The sequence below is a fragment of the Coregonus lavaretus genome, assembly GCF_964263955.1.
Source record: "Coregonus lavaretus genome assembly, chromosome: 20".
In the NCBI taxonomy this organism is placed as follows: domain Eukaryota; kingdom Metazoa; phylum Chordata; class Actinopteri; order Salmoniformes; family Salmonidae; genus Coregonus; species Coregonus lavaretus.
In genome coordinates, this window is record NC_140007.1 from 5,681,012 (window position 1) to 5,704,613 (window position 23,602).

Sequence of the window (23,602 nt, forward strand, 5' to 3'; positions counted from 1 at the left end):
TATCAGCGCTCTGTGTGTGTGTGTGTTTACAGTGGCGGCCACAAGCAGCACCTTTAGCAGACCACATGGGAGCTGACGCCGTACAGAACAATAAGCTTAAGTCAGCGAACACTCTGCCTTACCAATCCACAGAGGCAGAAGTGGTTTCCTGCAGTTTCGCCATCTAAAACAGTCTACACATGATGGTGGTCATTCAGCATTCTAGAAAATGACAGATAGTCCATATGCGGGACAAACTTTTGAAAGAGCTTTAATGAAATCAACATTTTAAAATAATCAGTCTTTGTTGTGTCTGTACAAACATTATTTTCCACTCATCAAGCCCACCGTGTAATATAAAACTATATCATATACAAATCTTCAGTTTTTTCAGGAATTCAATTTCTGTGGAAACTTTTTTGAAAGGTGGAGCTTTCTTCTGGCCCTCCACTTCTGACTCTCCAATCAGCTTCTCCCAGTATTGCTCCTGGGCGGTAGGAAGCCCTTGGACAGAATTCCAAACTGGCAGTGTTCTGTCGGCTCTCGCAGTTCATTTCCAAAATCCAAATCCCATCCGTCTTTCTCACCAACTCTAACTGGACCTTACCATCTTGTCTCAGTTGTTTATGAGTGTACACCCACGGGAGTGCTCTCTCCAGAAGTCCAGACATGTTGTCCTAGTTTCTCTGTCCCAGACACTGACAGCTCCTCACTCATTCAGGGACAGGATGATGTCATCCTCAAGGTCTGAGCTGTCTGCTGGGTTGACAGAAAGAAAGCAAAGATAGATTTAGAGGTCTGGGGAATAACGGGACAGAATACTGTACAAGTCACGGTGCATGTGTAAAAATGCCAGAAAGCAGAAACATGTCTTCTGCAACATGCCCTCAGAGAATGTGTGAGGGTTCATCTCTCTGTTTTTCCTCACTCGATCTCCCTCTTCAATAGGACAGCGGTACGGCAACTTGAATTTGAAGAGTAAAAAGCAAGCTGACCAGAATTGTCTACACAGCCAGCAAAATAATCGGTTGGCCAAAGATATAGCTGGTAACTAAAAGGAAGGCACTGGCTGTTGTTGGCGACCCTCTGGCCATCGCTTTAGGATGCCCCTGTGCTGTGGGTTTACTAAATGCAACATGAAATGTCTTGACATATGCACTTATTTATTTATCCATAAAATAAAATGTAAAGTACCATTTTCAGGATGGAAAAATGTTTTCAGTGTAACCTTAAACCACTAAAACCAGATATAAAGTAAATTGAAGTCGGAAGTTTACATACACCTTAGCCAAATACATTTCAACTTAGTTTTTCACAATTCCTGACATCCTAGTAAAAATTCCCTGTCTTAGGTCAGTTAGGATCACCACTTTATTTTAAGAATATGAAATGTCAAAATAATAGTAGAGAGAATTATTTATTTAAGCTTTTATTTCTTTCATCACATTCCCAGTGGGTCAGAAGTTTACATAAACTCAATTAGTATTTGGTAGCATTGCCTTTAAATTGTTTAACTTGGGTCAAATGTTTCGGGTAGCCTTCCACAAGCTTCCCACAATAAGTTGGGTGAATTTTGGCCCATTCCTCCTGACAGAGCTGGTGTAACTGAGTCAGGTGTGTAGGCCTCCTTGCTCGCACACTTTTTCAGTTCTGCCCCAGGGCTTTGTGATGGCCACTCCAATACCTTGACTTTGTTGTCCTTAAGCCATTTTGCCACAACTTTGGAAGTATGCTTTGGGTCATTGTCCATTTGGAAGACCCATTTGCGACCAAGCTTTAACTTCCTGACTGATGTCTTGAGATGTTGCTTCAATATATCCACATCATTTTCCTTCCTCATGATGCCATCTATTTTGTGAAGTGCACCAGTCCCTCCTGCAGCAAAGCACCCCCACAGCATGATGCTGCCACCCCCGTGCTTCACGGTTGGGATGGTGTTCTTCGGCTTGCAAGCGTCCCCCTTTTTCCTCCAAACATAACGATGGTCATTATGGCCAAACAGTTCTATTTTTATTTAATCAGACCAGAGGACATTTCTCCAAAAAGTACAATCTTTGTCCCCATGTGCAGTTGCAAACCGTAGTCTGGCTTTTTTATGGCTGTTTTGGAGCAGTGGCTTCTTCCTTGCTGAGCGGCCTTTCAGGTTATTTCGACATAGGACTCGTTTTTACTGTGGATATAGATACTTTTGTACCTGTTTCCTCCAGCATCTTCACAAGGTCCTTTGCTGTTGTTCTGGGATTGATTTGCACTTTTTGCACCAAAGTTCCTGAGCAGTATGACGGCTGCATGGTCCCATGGTGTTTATACTTGCATACTATTGTTTGTACAGATGAACGTGGTACCTTCAGGCATTTGGAAATTGCTCCCAAGGATGAACCAGACTTGTGGAGGTCTACAATTATCTTTCTGAGGTCTTGGCTGATTTCTTTTGATTTTCCCATGATGTCAAGCAAAGGGGCACTGAGTTTAAAAGTAGTCCTTGAAATACATCCACAGGTACACCTCCAATTGAATAAAAGTATGTCAATTAGCCTATCAGAAGCGTCTAAAGCCATGACATCATTTTCTGGAATTTTCCAAGCTGTTTAAAAGCACAGTCAACTTAGTGTATGTAAACTTCTGACCCACTGGAATTGTGATACAGTGAATTATAAGTGAAATAATCTGTCTATAAACAATTGTTGGAAAAATTACTTGTGTCATGCACAAAGTAGATGTCCTAACCGACTTGCCAAAACGATAGTTTGTTAACAAGAAATTTGTGGAGTAGTTGAAAAACAAGTTTTAAATGACTCCAACCTAAGTGTATGTAAACTTCGACTTCAACTGTATATAGAAAAGATAAATGGACTGGGCTGTGGCGGTCATGAAATTTTGTCAGCCGGTTATTGTCATGCAAAAGTCTGCTGTTCTCACGGTAACTGATCGTTAATTAACATAAACACATTTAGCATCTCCAGGCCTCTATGCATGCAAGCTGCTGATGCCCACCTTTAAAAAAGTCTAATAAAGCAATTTAATACACACCATCACGATAAATCCATTATTTATTTTAGTCAGGTCTAAAGAAACATTATGATATGAAGAAAATGTATTTCAGAAGAACAGCATATGAGTTGGCCTACTATATGTTAGTTATCTGGCTTTGTACCATGCCATAGCCTTTTTCATTTAGCAGACAAGATATGTTTATAAGTCCCGTGCCATTATATGATTTTATTGTAAGAAAAATATAATTTAACTTAGCTGAATAAAATAGAAATGATATTTTTCCCATTACTGAGCGAGTGCGCATATGAAGTGGCTACTGTATGTTGAGCTCAAAAGTGATTTTTTTAAACAGTTTCTAAATGCTAGATTTAGAGTTATTTGGCAACTTTAGTTGTGAATGATAAAAACCTTAATGTCTTCAAAATCGAAACATATGGGCTGCATGGTGTGACTGACTATAGGCTATTATTTGAAAAGCTTGCCTCAGGCTGCACAGCTGTTCTCTCATCAAGTGATCATATTTTCACCCATCAGACTATTATCAATTTAAATCTTGTGTCTTTACTAATATGTAAAAATGAGTTTCTATTTAAAATGGCCCATTTATCAAATGTGCAGAAACAGGAACAGGGGAAAAAAGACATGTCATCTGTATGCACTCGAATAGCGAATGGAGGCCGCAAACTTTCCCGCCAGGTCCGTTTTGTAGGCTACATCGGTTTAATAGCGGAGCATGTGATTAATATGAGCAGCTGAGAAATAAATACAAAAACACTTATTTCACTCCATGCATCAACCACTGTTTGAGGAGCACGCTCTCGCTGCCCGACAGGTGATATTCCGCCCAAACTCTGTATGCCATGGGCTCTCCAACCTTGTTGCTGCAGCTCCCCATTAGCTTAATTTGGGAAACCAAGTGAAATCTGTTCGGGAACATCGATAGTAACATGTTTTCGCAACGAAACATTTCACTAAAGTGTTGACAGCCCGTCTACGTGCTCGAGAAAGGAATAAACGAGAGAACGGAGGAGATGGAAACGCATGGTGGTGAGATCTTCTGTTATAGCTAAAGGTAAGGTCACCCAATTACTGAAATATTTAAAAAACGAAAATATATTCAAAAAAAATACTAATTCTCTAATTCTAGGCTAACTGTAAGCCGCTGTGTAAAATCAATGAACCGACAGCATCGCCTAGGGCTATACATTCTCTCCCAGTGTCATGGATAGACATTGTAGTGTAGCATAAGGTAACCAGCCCTCCCAGAATGCATAATAATACAGTCCACACTCAAAAGCTAGACTAATTATGTACCAAAGACATCTAAAATCAGTTTTGTTTTATGCGGAAAATGTGGTAGGCTATGTATTGTGTAATGGCACAATTATAATTTTAATTCAGTTTTATTAAATCATTTTAGCTTGGGCTCATAAGCCTATGCGTATACTCTAATATGTATATGGGTGTTTTGAATTAATCATCACCTTAGAAAGCGCTGTCCATTTCATTGTATTAGGCTTGGAAACAACATCCACAACAACCATATTTTACACTGTTTCAACCTGCTGTTGAACTTCTGTCTTCAAATTGATCATCACAGTGAGGTGAGTTTTAAAAGTACTATAGGCCTACTGTTTTGATGATATGTGTTTGATGGGATTTTCGATTGCATTTGCATTGATGTCAGAGTGGTTATGGGTGGTTCTCTGTAGCTCAATTGGTAGAGCATGGCGCTTGTAACGCCAGGGTAGTGGGTTCGATCCCCGGGACCACCCATACGTAAAAATGTATGCACACATGACTGTAAGTCGCTTTGGATAAAAGCGTCTGCTAAATGGCATATTATTATTATATTACAATAGAGCCCCGAGTACCAGGCCATTAGGACCCGATGGTAGAGGCAAGTTGGGTACTACCAAAGCATGTCCAGAGTGCATAAAAGGAGATTACCATGCCGGTGTGGCAGTAATATGGTCACTGCAACAGCCCTAAATGGACCTATCTTTTTAAATAAGATATTTGAGAACTTACAATCACCAAAATAAAAGCTAGACAGTCAGGGAGATTCTAAAATTCTAAAAATGATGCATTCAGGAGTATTTCTGGCATGGCATGGGGCCCCCATTGATTTTGTTATAATGTTTGAGTCCAATGGCCACGCCCACCACCTACACCCCATTTTGATCCAGAAAAAAAACCTGTATGTGTTCGTGTATGCAGAACTGACTGCTTTCATGTGTATGATGTGAATGTGTTTGTGTATGGGATCCTTTTTGTACGGTAATGCCAAAGGAACATTTCCATCCTGAATGGACAATAACGTATTCTATTAATAACATAAATGGTTATGACATCTTCTATGTCTCTTAAACTCAACTCTGGACCTTCGTTTTTTCATTGTTCCCCTCTAAATCACAGATTTAGACCTGGCACACCAGGTGGTTGCAATTAATTATCAGGTAGAACAGAAAACCAGAAGGTGCCGGACCTCATAGGGTAAGAGTTGAATACCACTGTTTTATGTCATTACTTTAAAAAAGTGATGTATCCTAGCCCTTATGACAGAAGGTTTAAGTTCAACGTTACCACAAACTTCAACCTTGCCGGTCCTTCATCCAATGCCTAGATGTGTGCGTGGCTGAGGGACACACTGACACAACTGTTACTCACTGTTATCCAGGGCAAGGTCCCCATCTTCCTCATCGTCATCCGAGTCATCATCATCATCATCCTCACCGTCCCGCTCAAGCAGACGAGCTACCTCTTCATCGTCATTGTTCCCGTCTTCCTCGTCCTCGTCTCCGTTATCGTTTTCCAGCTCGGCGATCAGCGGGTCCGTGTCGTGGTCGTCATCAGAGTCATCCTCGTCATCATCATCATCATCATCCTCCTCCTCTTCATCCTCCTGATAGGGGACAAGTGTTCCAGAACAGCCAGATCTTATATTTCGATATTTAGGCTGTATTACATATAATCTGCCACAACCAACCAATCATCCAATGTTAGCGATTGGTTATTTGATGGATTATCAACCAACATAACACAAGAGTGGCGCTTTGTGAAGGGAAGGGGTCTTTTACCTGATCTTCCTCATCCTCCTCCTCCTCCTCAGCCAGTCTCTGGCGTCCCACCTCGTACAATCTGCACACCGTGTCAGTGTTGACCGAGTCCTGGTTCTGGAGGGGAAACACAGAAAGTCTGACAACAGTTGTATGTCTCAATACTACTAAGCCCCACCACCACCACTAAACTCAATATCTGACTGTGCAAAGCGGAGTATGTGATTCAATCACTTGCAGCTTTATCGAGTTATCTAACAGATGACAGAAGATGCACCTCAATCACAGCCAGGTAGCAGTCCTTAGTATCCGTGCAGAGGTCAAAGATATTCCTCTTCACGTCGATGGTGGCTGGGGGGAAATAATAAACCTCTCATACGACTTCACAATATTGAAAGTAGTTGATACAGAAAGAATAATCTATTTTAGATGGAGTCAATTTGCTTTATACATAAGAAAAAAGCTAATCCTACTCCATTTCCAAAGCATGAAGCTGTAAGTGTTTCCCAGATGGTGGGTCAGGACAGGAGCCACTGGTGAGTCACGCCTGGGTTGCAATTTAAAACTGGATAGTCTACTCCTGATAAATACAAGGCCTTGGGACTGTTGTGACAGTGTGTCTTAGAGCAGTCTTACCAATGGGTTTGTAGTCGGTGGCGTTGAACGTCCTGAAGGAGGAGCCAAAGGGAGTCTTCATCTGCATTTCTATCATGTCATCCTCATTATCAGCCTGTAGCATCGCTGGAAAAACAACAGTAGGGTTACGTTTTCTGTACACGCCACAACTAGAGCAAATCCATAGGTGTGCTTCATATACGAAGAAAAAGCAATAGAGGTGTATGGATGGCTACAATTATTTTCACAGTCAATAAGGATACCAGTTACATCAGTAGATATTGCATCAGTAGAAGGAAAGCTGGGAGGCCAGATTAAATGGCCAGACCGATGGTCATGGACCCATGGTTCTGGCTACTAATAAGAGTGGTGTGGGTGTGTGGGTGGGTGGGTGGGCAGAGCCTTCATGGTATCCACATGGCCCTAGGTAACAGGATTGTGGTCAATTCCATTTCTATTCAGTCAAGCCAAGAACTGAATTGGAATTCCTATGAAATAATTGAAAAATTCTCCTTGAAAATAGATGGCATTGTTCAATTCTGGTACCGTAGGGCCAAGTTGTGGAAAACACGGAGGGTATTACAGGATCTAGACAGAACGGAATTCAACAATGTTCCAAAATGTATTGAACTTCGTAGGAAATCAACTAAATGTATTGAACTAATTAGAAAACACATTACATTTGCCCAAGTAATCATAAGACATGAACAAAATGCATCAGTGATTCGTATTTTCCAGCAACTTTCGGAAACGGCACATGAATGCCCGTCTGTGTGTGGCGTGCGTGCGTATGTCTAGTCTACACTTTGTAGATGTAAAGGCTTTCCCAAAAAAAAAATTCTCCATGAAATGTTAACTACAAAGTAGCCTATACCTATCTAGCAGAATGATATCATGCTCATTTGCATCAATCCAGAGGTCATTTAGCAAACTCTGCAATCACATGGTCTCCATCTGATGCTCAGGTACATTAAAAGGGTAACTATACCCCCCCAAAAAATAAATAATCCCAGACCTCAAAAGTAGTCTCCTGATGTGGTTAAAGCATTGTTGTGGACTTAGAAAAACAACAAAATTGGATGTTCTATTAAAAAGTGAGACGTGAAAAGATTACCAAAAAAAAACTCTGGGGAAAAACAGAAACTTGGAAAAACTAAAACGGATAAAACTGAATTTGGGAAAAATTTCATGCATTTTGGTAATGCGAGGATCCACGATGACAATATAACACTAGTTGCATACGTACATACCACATGGATGTACGTATGGGTGGATAAATAGATAGTATGATAAGAGTGATACTGCTGCTAGAGTGACACTGCTGTGGGTGGATCCATCATGGCCTCCACATGGCTCTGGCTACTGAGACGTTAGAGTGACACTGCTGTGGGTGGATCCATCATGGCCTCCACATGGCTCTGGCTACTGAGACGTTAGAGTGATATGGATGTGGGTGGATCCATCAATGGCCTCCCTGTGGCTCTGGCTGTGAGGTGGTGTGAACCAGCTGGTGCTCTCCTCTGCCAGCTCAGGGCACATCCTCCTGGCCATATGGTTCAGCGGGGCCGTGTGGCATCAAACACACACCTCTACATGCACCTTTCACACTTCATGAACACACAACCACTCACCTTTTTACACACATCTTAAAAAGTGCTAGCTGTTTAGCACTAGGTGAAATTTGATTAGTCTCGCAACCACAGCATACTGTACTCTATTTCCCATCATGCACTGAGGTCAGTCCTCACCTCCGTAGATGACCGTGCCGTTGTTGTTGAAGACGATCCTGCACTGGTCCAGAGCTGGCACTGTGTGGAGCAGGTGGAAGGTCCGCAGGTCCCACTGACACACTCATTAAGGAATCACACAGTCACATCACTTTCAGCATAATGTAATGACAATTTTTTCCAATTCATTTGGGGTTGGGGCATTTTGCTGGATCTACACAACAGATGGCATGGGACACAAACTCATCTTGAAATTAGGCCACTTTTGAGGTCTGAAAACATCTGACCAACTGATATAGGCTAAGTACCATCAACTGAGCACAGGAAATACTCTTTACAAATACAATAAGTAAAACAGTAAGTGAGTAAAGGATACAATCTCAGTGTTGACAATGACCTCCAGGCCGTTGGGGTGGAACACTCCGCTGATGTTCATGTTGAACTTGTCAAACTTGTGGATGGCCTGAGCTGAGCGCACGTCCCACAGCACACCGTCGTTCAGTACCAGGTCGTCGGTGGGGTTAAAGGTCGCACAGTTCCTCTTGTAGTTGTTGGCCAGGTCCGGGTAGTGGAGGGTAAGGGTCTTCTGCCCTGTCTGGATGTCGTAGATCTGAGACCCAAAGACGATGACATGATTTCAGCTTATACACTGAGTATACAAAACATTAAGAACACCTGCTCTTTCCATGACAGACTGACCAGGTGAATCCATGTGAAAGCTATGATCCCTTATTGATGTCACTTGTTAAATCCACTTCAATGCAGGGGAGGAGACAGGTTCAAGAGTGATTTTTAAGCCTTGAGACATGGATTGTGTGTGTGCAATTCAGAGAGTGAATGGGAAAGACAAGATTTAAGTGCCTTTGAACGGTGAATGGTAGTAGGTGCCAGGCGCATCGGTTTGTGTCAAGAACTGCAACGCTGCTGGGTTTTTCCACGCTCAACCGTTTCCTGTGTGTATCAAGAACGGTCCCCCACCCAAAGGACATCCATCCAACTTGACACAACTGTGGGAAGCATTGGAGTCAACATGTGGGGGTGCAACTCAATATTAGGAAGGTGTTCCTAATGTTTGGTATACATGGTTGTTCAGTTTAACCTTTAGATGTTGGGAAAGAAGACTTACATGAGCTATGTGTTCCTTTGTGCCAATGACTCGGTCTTGTGAAAGTTTACTGAACTCCACATTATGATCATCTAAGAAGGAATGCCTGGAAAGAAAAGGCAAAACTAATTATATAGAGATCAAATCAAACATCTACAAATAGAAAATACAAATTCCCAGGCAATCCTTACAACCTCTGACTTCAGTTCATATTGATAAATACATTTTGGTTAAGCAATGATGGTCTAATGTTGTTCTAGCTAAAATCACAAAAGCCCCAATGTTGCTTTTGTTAAACTGTGGCCCCACTACACTGTCAGTGTTCTATGAAGTGAAGATTCCAACCCTAAGGCAGTTCAGTTAGTGTGCATAATTCAATAACCTGTCAGCAGCTCCCTGCTCTGAGGACCATAGACACAGAACCAGTAGAATGAACCATAGAAAGGGAATGGGTAGAGCAGTCATCCCCATTGAAAGCAATAACCAACTGTATTAATTTGACTGGGCCAGGGTTAGTCTTCTAATCGAGTCACACTTACTTCATGATGAACACTGACTTCATGCCCCACAGTGCAGACAGAGGATAACTCCATGATGCTGACGTCAACAACAGAGAGCCATCCTGATGACAAAAGACAAGAATAAAGGTTTCGTTCAAATACTATATGTTTTAGATATCCACAAGATGGGTAGATTTGTAAATGTGTCCCACTGACCCGTGATGGCTCTAGGTGTGTGATGGCAGAGCTGTGACAGCTGTAACTAGCCTCCTCCTGGCCTGTGAACACGTTGTAGAGTTTGAGCTGGCCCGTACACGTCCCCAGCATCAGGAAGCGCTCACGGGCAGAGAAGGCACAACACATGAACCCACTCTCATCCTCGTCTGCCTCCCTGAACACAGAGATGGGCCGGAACCTGGGGGGGAGAGAAGAAGAAAAAAAAAAAAGGGGGGAAAAAAAAAGGGAAAAAATATTCACCCAAGGTCCACCTCAGCCTAAAAGGCAAGGACTTTGTGCCGAGTCCCCAGTGTAGTGGGAACAAATCATACCTGCTAAAGATGAGGTGTCTGTCGAAGCAGCCCCCGTCTACCCCTCCGTATTTTGGGTAGACGACCCTGCGTGTGTGTCGGGAGGTGAAGTTGGTTGGGGCCTGGCGCCTCTGCTTGGGCTCGGGGCACTGGTGGGGGGTGAAGAGGGAGAAGGGGGGGCAGGTGGTGACAGGGTTCTTGCAGCGGGCGTGCTGCTCCCTCAGGTACTCTGTGATGATGCTGTCCAGGGCGGGGGGAGAGGGCAGGTGTCTGTCCAGCTGTTTCTTCATGGCTGGACTCTGGCTGAAGGCACCGTAGTCTGACTTCTGCCTCAGCACCCGCGGCTTCTTACAGATGGCAGGCACGGGGCACGGCGACGGGCGCTCTCGCGTGAACACGATCCGTCCGATCAGGGGAGAGCCGTTGCTTTGGTGAGGGGTCAACAGGGGAGGGGCGGCCGGAGGGACCGTGAGGAGTTGCGACGTCGAGGGACGAGGCTGGGGGTGAACTGACAACGGCACGGACGGATGAGAGCCGTGGCTCGCCAACCGTGCTGCGACCCCATTGGCCAGCCGAGGGGTCCGGGGGAGGGCAGGGGCGGGAGAGGCAGGGGGAGGGGGAACAACGACAGGAAGCAAAGCTGAGGAAGATGGGTGGGGGAGGATGGCCATGGGGAGGTCAGCCTCCTTGGTGAGCGTGGTGGCAGTGTCATGCAGACCCTTGACCACCAGGTGGTTCCGGATCAACAGCAGTAGCTCCTTTTCAGGGAAGGAGATCCTGGACTGGGCCACCACGTTGGCCCTCTGCAGCCAGGCCAGGGAGACATCCGTCCCGATCATGAGGGGTTTACCAGACACCCGCTTGATTAGCTCCGCCGCAAACTTGCAGAACTTGACGTGTTCGCTGCGTTTGTCCTGGAGCACAGGCTCCTTCATAAGCTGCTGGATGTGTCCGCTGCTGAAGAGAGGCAGCTTGCTGATAATCTGTCTGACTGAGCTGGAGCGGGACAGACCCACCAGGGCCTTACAGGCCAGGGTCCGAATCTGATCCGCATCTGTGATGGGCATCTTCACCGTCAGCAGGGACAACAGTACCTACAGGGAGATGGCAGAACTATGAGACCGGTAGTGCCTAAAAACATACCAGCGTAAGATCCATCAATAGACAATTCTGAAATCAATATTTTCACCTTGATGCCGTTGTTGGACTGCACCACGTTCCACATCTTGGTGAGCACGCTCTCGCTGCTCTTGGTGGTCTGGGGTAGACATCTATGGGGCGTGCCGGAGATGAACTTGCCGATGCTGGACATGCGTTTATCCGGAGCGCACACACAGTTGATGACCACCTGCAGAGCCGACTTCTGGATCTCGGCGTCGTTCACAAACACCTCTCCCTCTGCCACCACCAGGACTACACTCATACCTGAGGAACAACAGAACATTAAGATTAGAACCCAAAGCCAAGAGTACTGGTCTGCTGGATATATGGGGTTGTGTAAATAAAAAGCCATGACAGGTAGGCTAAACACAGAGTGTACAAAACATTAGGAACACCTGCTCCTTCCATGACAGACTGACCAGGTAAATGCTATGATCTCTTATTGATGTCACTTGTTAAATCCACTCCAAATCGGTGTAGATGAAGGGGAGGAGACAGGTTCAATAAGGATTTTTAAGCCTTGAGACAATTGAGACATGGATTGTGTATGTGTGACCTTTAGAGGGTGAATGGGCAAGATAAAAGATTTAAGTGTCTTTGAACAGGGTATGGTAGTAGGTGCCAGGCGCACTGGTTTGAATGTGTCAAAAACTGCAATGCTGCTGGGTTTTTCACACAACAGTTTCCCATGTGTATCAAGAATGGCCCAACACCCAAAGGACATCCAGCCAACTTGACAACTGTGGGAAGCATTGGAGTCATCATGGGCCAGCATACCTGTGGAATGCTTTCGACACGTTGTAGAGTCCATGCCCTGACGAATTGAGGCTGTTCTGAAGGCAATAGGGGGTGTAACTCAATATTAGGAAGGTGTTCCTAATGTTTTGTACACTCAGTGTATATTGACAAGTGCAATATCCATATAGCAAGAGATCCATATCGCGTGCAATATTTTGAAACACTAATTAGCTGCATGTAACGTCTGTTTTTATAGTTTACTCAGCTGTTGTCGTCTCACTCCCCTTGTGGCTGCTTCCCACACAAACCAAGCCTTGCCCCTTAGCTAGCTGGCAAGCCAACAACACTGTTTCGCACACAAATTGTCTACTCCTAGACGGTCTTATAGCCAGCTCGTGTGCAGTCAATGCATACAGTTGATTCAACAATGAACTGAGTGCAGCTAAAACAGATGTTCCAACGTTGTACTAGCCCACCTGATTTTTTTGCTCATATCGTGCAACTTTAATAATAATAATAATAATAATAATGACAGGGCAGGGCAGGGCAGTGTAACATACCCACGGTGGAGATGGCGTTGCCCCCCTCCCCATCCAGCACGGCCACAGGCTCCGCCATCAGCAGCTGGGTCTTAGGGACCACTGTCAGGATGCTCAGTATGTCCAGGGCATAACGCACTGTGTCACTCCTTGAGGACAAAACAACACATGGGGGAAAATAGTCACACAGTACAACTCTGTATTCACTTGAATTTGTGAATTATGGAGAACAAATGTTCTCCATAATGAATAGAGGTGTATCTTCATATAGAACAGAGAGGGTTGATAAATAACTCCGTCCTTCTCATCAGTCCTTGAAAGAGAAGGAAGGTTGCATTTTTTTTTTTCTGTCCTTACCTGCCGTAGTAGGTCCTCCAGTCACAGGCGATGGAGATGAGCTGCAGGAGGAGCTGCACACAGGAGAGCTTATGGAAAACCTCTGCAGGCTCCCAGTACAGCCTGACTGGGCCGTACTCGATCAGGAACTCCATCATCTCCACCACCTGCTCGTGGGTGTAACTACACGCCTGGGGAACAGAAAGAGAATGCTGCATCACTGAAGGAAAAACATCATCAAGGTTCATCTGTGATGATGGGTTGCAGGGGGATGGGGTCAATTCCATTTCAATTCAGAAAGTTAATTGAAATTCAATTTCATTAATTGAAAGAGGACCCAAGACAATCATTTCAATTTTCACAATCTCCCAACTCACATGGAAAGGCCTGTTCCTCTTACCTTGTAGTAAGGCTGTGGGTGAATGGGAGCACCCCCTTCAGTCCGCTGCAGGGACTGCTTGACCTGCTCCATCTTGATTGCCAACTGGGCCTCGAAATACCTGCGCAGGGCCATGCAGGTGTGCTTGGCAGTCTGCCTGCTGGAGAAGATCTGGTCATCACTCAGCAGGGCCCCCTGGTCCTCAGGGTTTAGGATCTCCAACGTGCTGATCTGGAGACAGTAGAATACAAAATGAACAGCAGTCTAATACACACTCCAATACAGAGGACGTTCAGAGAACTGATCTGGAGACAGTGAAATACCAATAGTGGTTTTCACCAGGATTAAGAAACCCTGTCGTAGTGACAACTGGATGAAACAGAAGCATGACTAAACCAGACAGGTCCTCCTACCAGGTTGACCATGCGTCGGAGGCCGTCCTGCCTGTCGAAGAGCTCCAGCACCGCACGGAAGGAGAAGGAGATGGAGAAGAACATGGTGGCGTGGCAGCAGCCCGAGGCGTGGGAACACTCCAACAGCCACAGAGTGTAGCTCACCACGTCAGACAGAATGGAGTGGGGCAGCATACACACCTAGGGGTAACAAAGACACATTTAATTGGGACACATGAACACACACATTTGGTATTGACTTACACATTTACATGGAAGTAAATCATGTTACACCCATGTACCACAGGTCACAACTTCTATGAACCGTTGATCTTTATGCAGTGTGTGTGTTTGTGTGTGTCCTACCCTCTCCATGGCGTCCTGGTTGTAGGCCAGGTAGTAGAGGCACAGAGACACCCCTGTGGCGGCCATGGAAGGCTTGGGGATCTCCAGCAGCTTCTGAACCCCTCCATGGGCCACAAACTGAGCGGCAAACTTCTTATGCAGGAGCAGGGAGGCCAGGTACTACAGGTAGCGAATGAGAAGCATAGGATAAGGCTGGGATGCTCCTCTTTAAACAATTGAGATGCATTATAGGTCAGTTGTAGAACGGTTACATTGAGAGCCTCAAAGGTGAGCTGTACATCGTTGGTCTGCTTCAGGTCCATGTAATGGATGAGCAGCTCACAGGCTCTCATCTGCATGAAGACAGCCAGAAGCTGAAAGACAGAAATGAATACAAAGAAATAAAAAATGTATACAGAGTACTACTCGTCTGTCTGCCAGTCTACACAGACATTTATGGTATATTGTCTTCAACGAATACAGCACTAGCTCTTATAAGGGAGTTTGAGAAGACTGACATCTGCTGGTAGGTTTATGTAGCAGACACTAACCTCCTGGTACTCTCCCAGAGGGGTGAGGTACTGCAGGATGAGCCTCTGCTCCATCTCTGGGGTCAGAGGGTAAAGGTGATAGTTGTTCCCAATCACCCAGGGGCTCATCTCAGACCAGCTGCTGTTGGACAGCTCGCTGAAGTTCCTCTCCGGGTCCGGCAGGGAGAAGTTCAGTTTCTGTTTCACCTTCCGTCCGTTCTCCCTCTCCGCTCTCCTCTTGAGGTGACTGCTGCCCTCCGCCCTGCCGTCGGGGAAGTCCCGGTGGGACAGAGACGGTGCGGCAGACACAGGCTTCATCAGGCCTTTGACAGCCAAGTTGGCGCAGCTGCTGGTCTTGTGGGTGTGGTTAAGGTAGTTGAGGTGGAAGGAGATCTCGTTGTCAGACTTGTGGCTGGGGATCTCCACTCGGTCCTCATCTGGTCCCTTCTCATCCCTCTCCATGCCATTATTCCCCGGGGGGAAGGGGGTGTCCTCGATGCCCCCGTCAACCGTCTCCTCATCCAGAGGAAGGAGAGGTTCCCCCAGGGTCTTCCTGGGACTGGGCCGTTTAAACTCCTTCCGGTTCTCAGTGTCCTTGGCCTGCAGCTCGCGTAGCCGCTGCAGCATCAGAGGCACCTAAAGCGAGAAAGATGCATCTAGCATCATTCACAGATACCGATTATGGCCAGCCTGGCGCCCACTTGTAGTGACAGGGCTAAATTAAACTGACCCCACATTACAGTATTTACTCAAGAGCTTATGTTGATGTTGTTAAACCTTCTCAGAGGCTTAACAAAAAACATCTGTTAGTAGGGTGTTGCCACTGACCACAACAGAGTTCTCCTCCCTGTAGTTGGCAGCGATGTCCTGGTTCTCCATTGCTCCAGCAAGCAGGCCCGTAGCATAGATCATCAGGGGCTGCTCAGCCTCCTGGACCCATTTAAACAGCCTCTCCACTATGCCATCCTGTCATGTACACACACAAACATATAATAATAATAATAATATGCCATTTAGCAGACGCTTTTATCCAAAGCGACTTACAGTCATGCGTGCATACATTTTTGTATGCACGCATTGACAAACAGAGGCATAACGGCAAAGACGATTGAATATTTGAATCAGTTGCATATTATAGCTAACAAAATATACAAACATGTCTAGGTTATATCCTACCTTCTCCTGAAAGACCACAGCGGTCTCCAACCCAGGCATGATGTTCTGCAGCAGGCGACAGGCTGCCGTGTTGAGTGTGAGTTCTCTGCTGGTCATCACATAACTATTAACGAGCTGGAAAAAAACAGGAATTCAAATAACAATTCAAATTTGAACTAATACCATTCTGTAAATGTGTGTGGGGAAAAATACTACTAAAAAAGTTCAGGTCTTACAGCATTCACAAAGTCATCATTTTTGAACATGATCTTTAGCAGCTGACCCAAGATGCATTCTGGATCCGCTCTCCCTAAGTGGCAAGAGGTGGGGAGAATTAGAAAAACCTACAGAATGTCAACAACTATCACTGTTGCTATTGTTAATACTATAGTTATGACTACACACAACATAAATCCATCATCTTACCAGGGTGCCTGTCATCAAAAGGATCCGGATCAGCTTTGTGATATTCCTCAGTCTCCCTCTCCACCAGCTCTGAAACCCTGAGGAAAAGAAAACCCATGATATATTCAAAAACAGACAACCACATATTCCTTAATGTTCAGAGACTTAAAAATATCAAGTAACATGTGGCCTGAATAAATAACGTCAACCCAAATAGAAACTTCCCATAACATTCACTGATGTTACTTCACATAATATCCACTGGTGTTACCAACAATAATCCTCCTGTATTACACACACTCACTTGGTCAGGATGTTGACCAGGTCTGGTGTGCTGGCCTGCTGCTCCCTCTCCCACTGCTCCAGCAGTGCGGTCAGCTCTGCCTTGGAATCCACACTGGCAGATGCCGACGCCATGGTCTGGCCTGACACACAGAACAAATTATGTAATCAACTCGACTTTATTTGGGGTCTAGAGAGAATGAGCAAACAAAACTGCATTGGTGCATGCAAGAGGAGGGAGTCGCCTGCCATTGTAAATGTTGATATGGGCTAGCTAGATTGATTCCCTACTCCAACCTCTTGCATGCACCAATGCAGCTTTTTTAGCATATAGTCACTGTCACTAGCTTACGGATTTGGCCTACTCCTCAAATAAAATATAATTAATGCATGATCATCTATGCTCACAAACCATGACTTCCTCTCCAGTTGCAACCAGTGACTCAAAAGGGACCTTTATGTTGGCTCCAGTTCAGAACCGATTCAGCTATACAGGTCCCTGGGGACTAACAGTCAACGGGTGATTTGGTCATGGCCTTGAGCACGATGCTAGAAACCAGAACCATTGTGCAGTAGCTACTAGTTAGCCTGACCTGTATAACTAATGTCAGCTAGCTACTAGTTGAGGAACCCTCAACTCTGTTCTCTTATATCGAGGCGGAGTATAGTTTTGGTGACTGGTCGCGGGATTTGCTTGCAACAACACAGTCACCACCATCAGTCGATTATTGTAAAAATGTCAATTCTGAAAACGCTTACATGTACCTGTTGGTCCTGTACAACTGCGGTCCTTACACGGGGTACTAAGATTCATACTTCTAATAAAAACTTTTAGCTAATACAACCGACTTTTTCCCTCCTGAGATTAAATTGGGTCCGTGCTATCTGGAGTCCTTGGGACGTCCCTACCCTAAACATTTAACGGACCCAATTGAATCTCAGTTTACGTAGTACGAGCAACAAGGAAAAAGTCGTTATTAGAAGTATGAATTTCAGCACGCCGCGGAAGGAACGCAGTTGAACAGGACATACATAGGTAAGCGTTTTCAGAATTGACATTTTTACAAGAATCAGTTGATGGCGACTCAATGTTGTTACTAGCAAATCCAGTCATCAAAACTCAACTCAGCCTCGATATTAGAGAACGGAGTTGTTTTCCTCAGCTAGCCACTTACTGTTTCTGAAATATATAGCTTGTTAGTTAGCTACATCAGGATGACAAGCTAACGTACACACAGGTGATTTAGCGAGCTAACTACTGACACTGGTTAGTCATCGGTACCTTGCTAGATATTGTATATTAGCTAGCTAGTTAACTATCTTCGTTAGACTCTGCAGACGTGAAATATCCCTATTAGCTACACTACCAACTATCCATAAATATGCGCTGTATAGTTAGCTAACTAGTATAACGTTGGCTACAATCAGTTCAGTGTTGGTGTTCCGCACCAGAAACAGCTGTATGCATTGTGTGCACACGAGCTAGCAACAAGACCGTCTAGGAGTAGACAGTTTGTGTGCGAAACAGTGGTGTTGGCTTGCTGGCGAACACGTACCTTATTCTGCTAAATTTTCCCTCGCTCTTTCCTTATTCCTTCCACAATTATTATTTTTTACAATGCCGACAGACACTTGCTGACTACACCAATATTTGTTGAAAATAATACAAACGCCAGTTTCACACAGCCACCTTGTTGTCACTTGTTTTTAGCACAGCATTTATTATGGTGAACACATTCTTCACGTCAAAAGTTCAGCGCTGACTGGCGATTTTTGATGACGCAAGCTCAACATGGGCGGAGTTCAGCAGGGGTGTATTCAGATTAGTCCAAGGGAAAGGGACATACTGGGCTCATACGAGTTGATCACTCTTGTTAAATCGGTGGCCTTTCAAAGTGTGTTTCATTACGGGGATAAAAATTGTCCGACTTGCGCCAGAGAGGAAAAAGCTAAGCGAGAGGTTTGACTCTGCCCAAAATCTGTCCGGGAAAATTAGCCCCAAGTGACGAATTTTTGTATAGAGGTCAATGAGAGAGTGTCGAACTTGGTCAACCAAAAATGTAATTGATAATTTGCTACGTGAGGCTTATTTGATATAATATAAATTTCGTAATGATTAGGTTGTTACGAATGCACTGATATAAGTGGACGCACGTGGCATTTCGGCAGTGACGTGTATTCATGGCTGCAAAAAAAGTGGCCAATTAGCCATGTATGGAGATAGGGATTTGGACTTGTGGTTTTACTTAATTCTCCGTACTGGCCAATGATTATAATGGTGATTCTGATCCAACCAATAATTCATACATTGTTGTGCCCCTGGCCTGAGAGGATGGAAGTTCAACATGTTGCTAGATGTAGAAGGCTAACGTTAACTAGCTAACATTGCCCATGAATGGAAGTTAGGCTAGCGAGCAAGCATTTTAGCCAGGTAGCCTAGGACAACAAAAAATAAAAGCATGTGCTGTACGACAGAGTCATAGACCGTTTCGTCAACATGAAAGAGAGGAGGATGGCATTGGCGTTTCTCTACAAGTAGGGTGAGTCAACATGTTTTTCTACTTGCACGAACACACGCTCACACAAAGCAACCATGGACAGCCACATCATATTTAGCTTACGTTGATTGGACTAAATTGTTTTTTGTATCTTTTAGTTGTCACTGTATTAGACTAAGCAGAGGTGATTTGATGTTGAAATAGTGGAGGCAGCTCCTGTTTTCTTTGCGAATTGCGGTAACTCTCTGTGGTTCTAAATCAATAGTTGTTTAGTGGTCCGAAAATGTTAAATGAAACATTAGCCCTTTCAAAGTTCTTGAAATGTTCCGTATTGACTGACCTTCATGTCTTAAAGTAATGGACTGTTTCTCGTTGCTTATGAGCTGTTCTTGCCATAATATGGACTTGGTCTTTTACCAAATAGGGCTATCTTCTGAATCTCAAATATTTTGATTTAACACTTTTTGGTTACTACATGATTCCATATGTTATTTCATAGTGTTTGTCTTCACTATTGTTAGAAATTGCGTAATTCAAATCTGGTATTGGATTAAGAATCAAGAGATCTTCAATCCAAGCTACATTTATTACATGCAAAATGTATGTATGAAGGTTCGTATACGGGCTCACTGAAATACCACGCAGGGCAGACAGAGAACTAATCCATTGTTACAGGTTCTTCTTCAAATACTCGGACAGTTTTTAGTTCCCGCTCTCTACTGGCCAATCAGAGTAGAGACTGAGCGTGGTTTAGACTTACTCAGCCTATCCGTTGGCGCACCGGCTGGTCCCAACCCCTTGGCGCATTCCTGTTGCCAGGCATACGTTTTTATCATAACAACCTGTGGAGTCAGCACCCAAAAGACACCACTGTACTGTGAGTTCATACGTTCAAGGACGGTTCACAGACAACGGTTCACAGACAACAAAGAGGCAGTGTTCGTATCTGTAAGAAATGCAAGTCTTATCTTTCCTTCCCCCTAACGTTCCTTACATGAATCACAGCCTGTTATGTGAAACAATTTATATCAGTATAGTACAAACCTATGCTTATCATTAATACATTCCTTCTAAGCTATTCATCACATACAGATCCAATTATTAGAAAATAGAACCCCACACTATTATTCTACAATGTAAAAATAAAGAAACTCTTGAATGAGTAGGTTTGTCCAAACTTTTGACTGGTAGGATATATATACACACATACAGTGCCTTCGGAAAGTATTCAGACCCCTTGACTTTTTCCACATTTTGTTAGGTTACAGCCCTACTCTAAAATTGATGAAATTGTCCCCCCCCCCCCCCCCCCATACACTACCCAATAATGACCAAGCAAAAACAGGTTTAGAGATTTTTGCTAATTTATTAATAATGTAAAACTGAAAATACATTTACATAAGTATTCAGACTCAGTACTTTGTTGAAACACCTTTGGCAGCGTTTACAGCCTGGAGTCTTCTTGGGTATGACGCTACAATCTTGGCACACCTGTATTTGGGTAGTTTCTCCCATTCTTCTCTACAGATCCACTCAAGCTCTGTCAGGTTGGATGGGGAGCATTGCTGCACAGCTATTTTCAGGTCTCTCCAGAGATGTTCGATCAGGTTCAAGTCCGGGCTCTGGCTGGGCCACTCAAGGACATTCAGAGACTTGTCCCGAAGCCACTCCTGCGTTGTCTTGGCTGTGTGCTTAGGGTCGTTGTCCTGTTGGAAGGTGAACCTCCACCCCAGTCTGAGGTCTTGAGCACTCTGGAGCAGGTTTTGATCAAGGACCTCTCTGTACTTTGCTCTGTTCATCTAGTTCCTCGACCCTGACTAGTCTCCCAGTCTCTGCAGCTGAAAAACATCCCCACAGCATGATGCTGCCACCACTATGCTTCACCGCAGGGATGGTGCCAGGTTTCCTCCAGACGTGACGCTTGGCATTCAGGCCAAAGAGTTCAATCTTGGTTTAGTCAGATCAGAGAATCTTGTTTCTCATGGTCTGAGAGTCTTTAGGTGCCTTTTGGCAAACTCCAAGCGGGCTGTCATGTGCCTTTTACTGAAGAGTGGCCTCCATCTGGCCACTCTACCATAAAGGCCTGATTGGTGGAGTGCTGCAGAGATGGCTGTCCTTCTGGAGGGTTCTCCTGTCTCCACAGAAGAACTCTAGAGCTCTGTCAGAGTGACCTTTGGGTTCTTGGTCACCTCCCTGACCAAGGCCCTTCGCCCCCGATTACTCAGTTTGGCCGGGCGGCCAGCTCTAGGAAGAGGCTTGCTGGTTCCAAACTTCTTCCATTTAAGAATGATGGAGGCCACTGTGTTCTTGGGGACCTTCAATTCTGCAGACATTTTTTGGTACCCTTCCCCTGATCTGTGCCTCGACACAATCCTGTCTCTGAGCTCAACGTACAATTCCTTCGACCTCATGGCTTGGTTTTTGCTCTGACATGCACTGTCAACTGTGGGACCTTATATAGACAGGTGTGTGCCTTTCCAAATCATGTCCAATCAATTGAATTTACCACAGGTGGACTCCAATCAAGTTGTAGAAACATCAAGGATGATCAATGGAAACAGGATGCACCTGAGCTCAATTTTGAGTCCAAAACAAAGGCAATACTTGTGTAATTAAGGTATTTCTGTTTTGAAAAAAGTACAAATTAGCAACATTTTCTAAAAACCTGTTCACTTTGTCATTATGGGGTATTGTGTGTAGATTTAGTTTGTTTAATCCATTTTAGAATAAGGCTGTAATGTAAAAAATGTGGAAAAAGTCAAGGGGTCTGAATACTTTCTGAATGTGCTGTGTGTGTACTTTTGACTGGTACTGTGGGTATATGTGTGTATATCTCATTCTATTGAAAAATAATTAAAAGTATGCCTACGTTCACCATCTTAGATAGCTAGTTAACTAGTAGCAAACTAGTGTTGCTTTATAAAAGCCAAAGAAAGCTAAACTTGTTTTTATGAATTTTTCATGTATTTAAATGGCTAGACAAATAGACGGCTAATGTAGCCATCTAGCCAGACTAATGTTGCTAACTAGCTAACCATGAGCTAGTTAGCTAGAAAACAGGGTAGTGTGTAAATGTATTGGCCAAGACAGTTAAATTATTATTTTTTTTAACCAATTTATGATTTACTAAATTTAGCCTTCATTCAGCAGTCGGCAATCTCGTCCAGATCATCATGGCCCTGGTGAGTGACGTGAAGCTTGAGACAGGCATTTGTAGTTCTGTATGATAGCCACATTAGCAGCTAATTAGCATTTAATTTTGGGGGGTAAATACAGGCAAATAAATTATCAAAATGTCACGCCAGGATAAGCCTACACGAAATACAGCCCTTATTTGAAGTGTTTCTAAAATCCCTTATGGGGAAAATGTATGGTGAAAAACTATTGGATCCATTTCTGTGTTTGACTGCTAGGTTTTATGGGTATTATGACTCATACTGTGGTACTGTCCTCCTAAACTATGTCTAATCCATTACATTTAGGGGCCGTAACCATTGATAGTAAAGGCTGTAACACACCTCGCCTATGACCTCATCAGCAATGCTACACTTGAAAACAGGTTTATATTTGGAGGTGCTGTACTTTGCTTAACTTGACAAGCAGTTATGATAGTTGAACTGAGACTCAATATATAGACATTTTGCTGTTGTGCACCTCAGTCAATTGTGTAGTTGTCTTCCAAATGTTGTTTTGTTCTGCACAGTATCCCATCTATCACTGAAGACACTTCTCGAGAGGCATTTACCTTGTATGCCTCCAGTAAGTTCAGCACCAGTTAAAGATGGCTTGATAATCAACATGGAGTCCATCTTACCCTGTATGTATTGTATGCCATTTTTACGCTGCCATTTCTGAATAATGAAGAGTGCTTTTGAGTACCTGTCTTCATGTGGTCAACATGGCAGGTTGTTTTGTTTTCTCTCCTGTGGTTGTGGTTTCAACTTTGATGTAGATGTCTCCGACTTCCTGTTATACAGTGCCTCCAATTTTTTTAATGGACTGGATCTTTATATTTACCACTTGTTTCAGACCTTCTTGTTGAGTATCTACCATGTTTATAGGAGTGGTTCAAACATGCTAATAATGGTCCTCTGAGTACATAAAAAAAGGTTTGGTATACCTCAACTGGTATGTCATCCAGCCCTGGAGTTTTCCTGGATTTAAAGGCTTTAATTGCATCAAGAAGTTCCTTGTATTTTGACCTTCACATGGGTCTTTCTGTACAGCTGTTAATTTTACATGATTAATAGAAAAGAAAATCCTTACAATTAACTTCAGTGAGTGGAGATGGAGGGGACTGAAATGAACACATATGCTAAAAGTACTTTGCTTCCTC

At 44.0% G+C, this 23,602-nt stretch overlaps 1 protein-coding gene across 1 annotated transcript; it reads right to left on the reverse strand.

Annotated features, from left to right (window-relative positions):
• Positions 1–234: 234 nt before the first annotated feature.
• On the reverse strand, positions 235–18,484 carry dcaf1 (ddb1 and cul4 associated factor 1). The gene is made up of 25 exons (XM_084185084.1): positions 18,325–18,484; positions 16,791–16,911; positions 16,508–16,584; positions 16,318–16,391; positions 16,103–16,216; positions 15,755–15,892; positions 14,948–15,562; positions 14,669–14,770; positions 14,418–14,576; positions 14,073–14,252; positions 13,681–13,890; positions 13,302–13,471; positions 12,966–13,093; positions 11,696–11,931; positions 10,528–11,600; positions 10,196–10,394; positions 10,019–10,101; positions 9,501–9,585; positions 8,751–8,984; positions 8,396–8,489; positions 6,669–6,773; positions 6,310–6,383; positions 6,054–6,149; positions 5,644–5,878; positions 235–738 (listed from the first exon to the last, which is right to left on the reverse strand). The coding sequence occupies exons 2-25, from the start codon at positions 16,901–16,903 to the stop codon at positions 689–691; spliced, it is 4,644 nt and encodes a 1,547-aa protein (XP_084041210.1). The 5' UTR covers positions 16,904–16,911; positions 18,325–18,484; the 3' UTR covers positions 235–688.
• Positions 18,485–23,602: the final 5,118 nt, after the last annotated feature.

Excerpts from the sequence above, each read along its gene's own strand:
- dcaf1 (XM_084185084.1), bottom strand. The coding sequence starts at position 16,903 with ATGGCGTCGGCATCTGCCAGTGTGGATTCCAAGGCAGAGCTGACCGCA. Across the intron at positions 13,891-14,072 it reads TCCGACGCATGGTCAACCTG|ATCAGCACGTTGGAGATCCT; the intron begins GTAGGAGGACCT and ends TACTGTCTCCAG. Across the intron at positions 11,932-12,965 it reads CAACGCCATCTCCACCGTGG|GTATGAGTGTAGTCCTGGTG; the intron begins GTATGTTACACT and ends GTTGTTCCTCAG.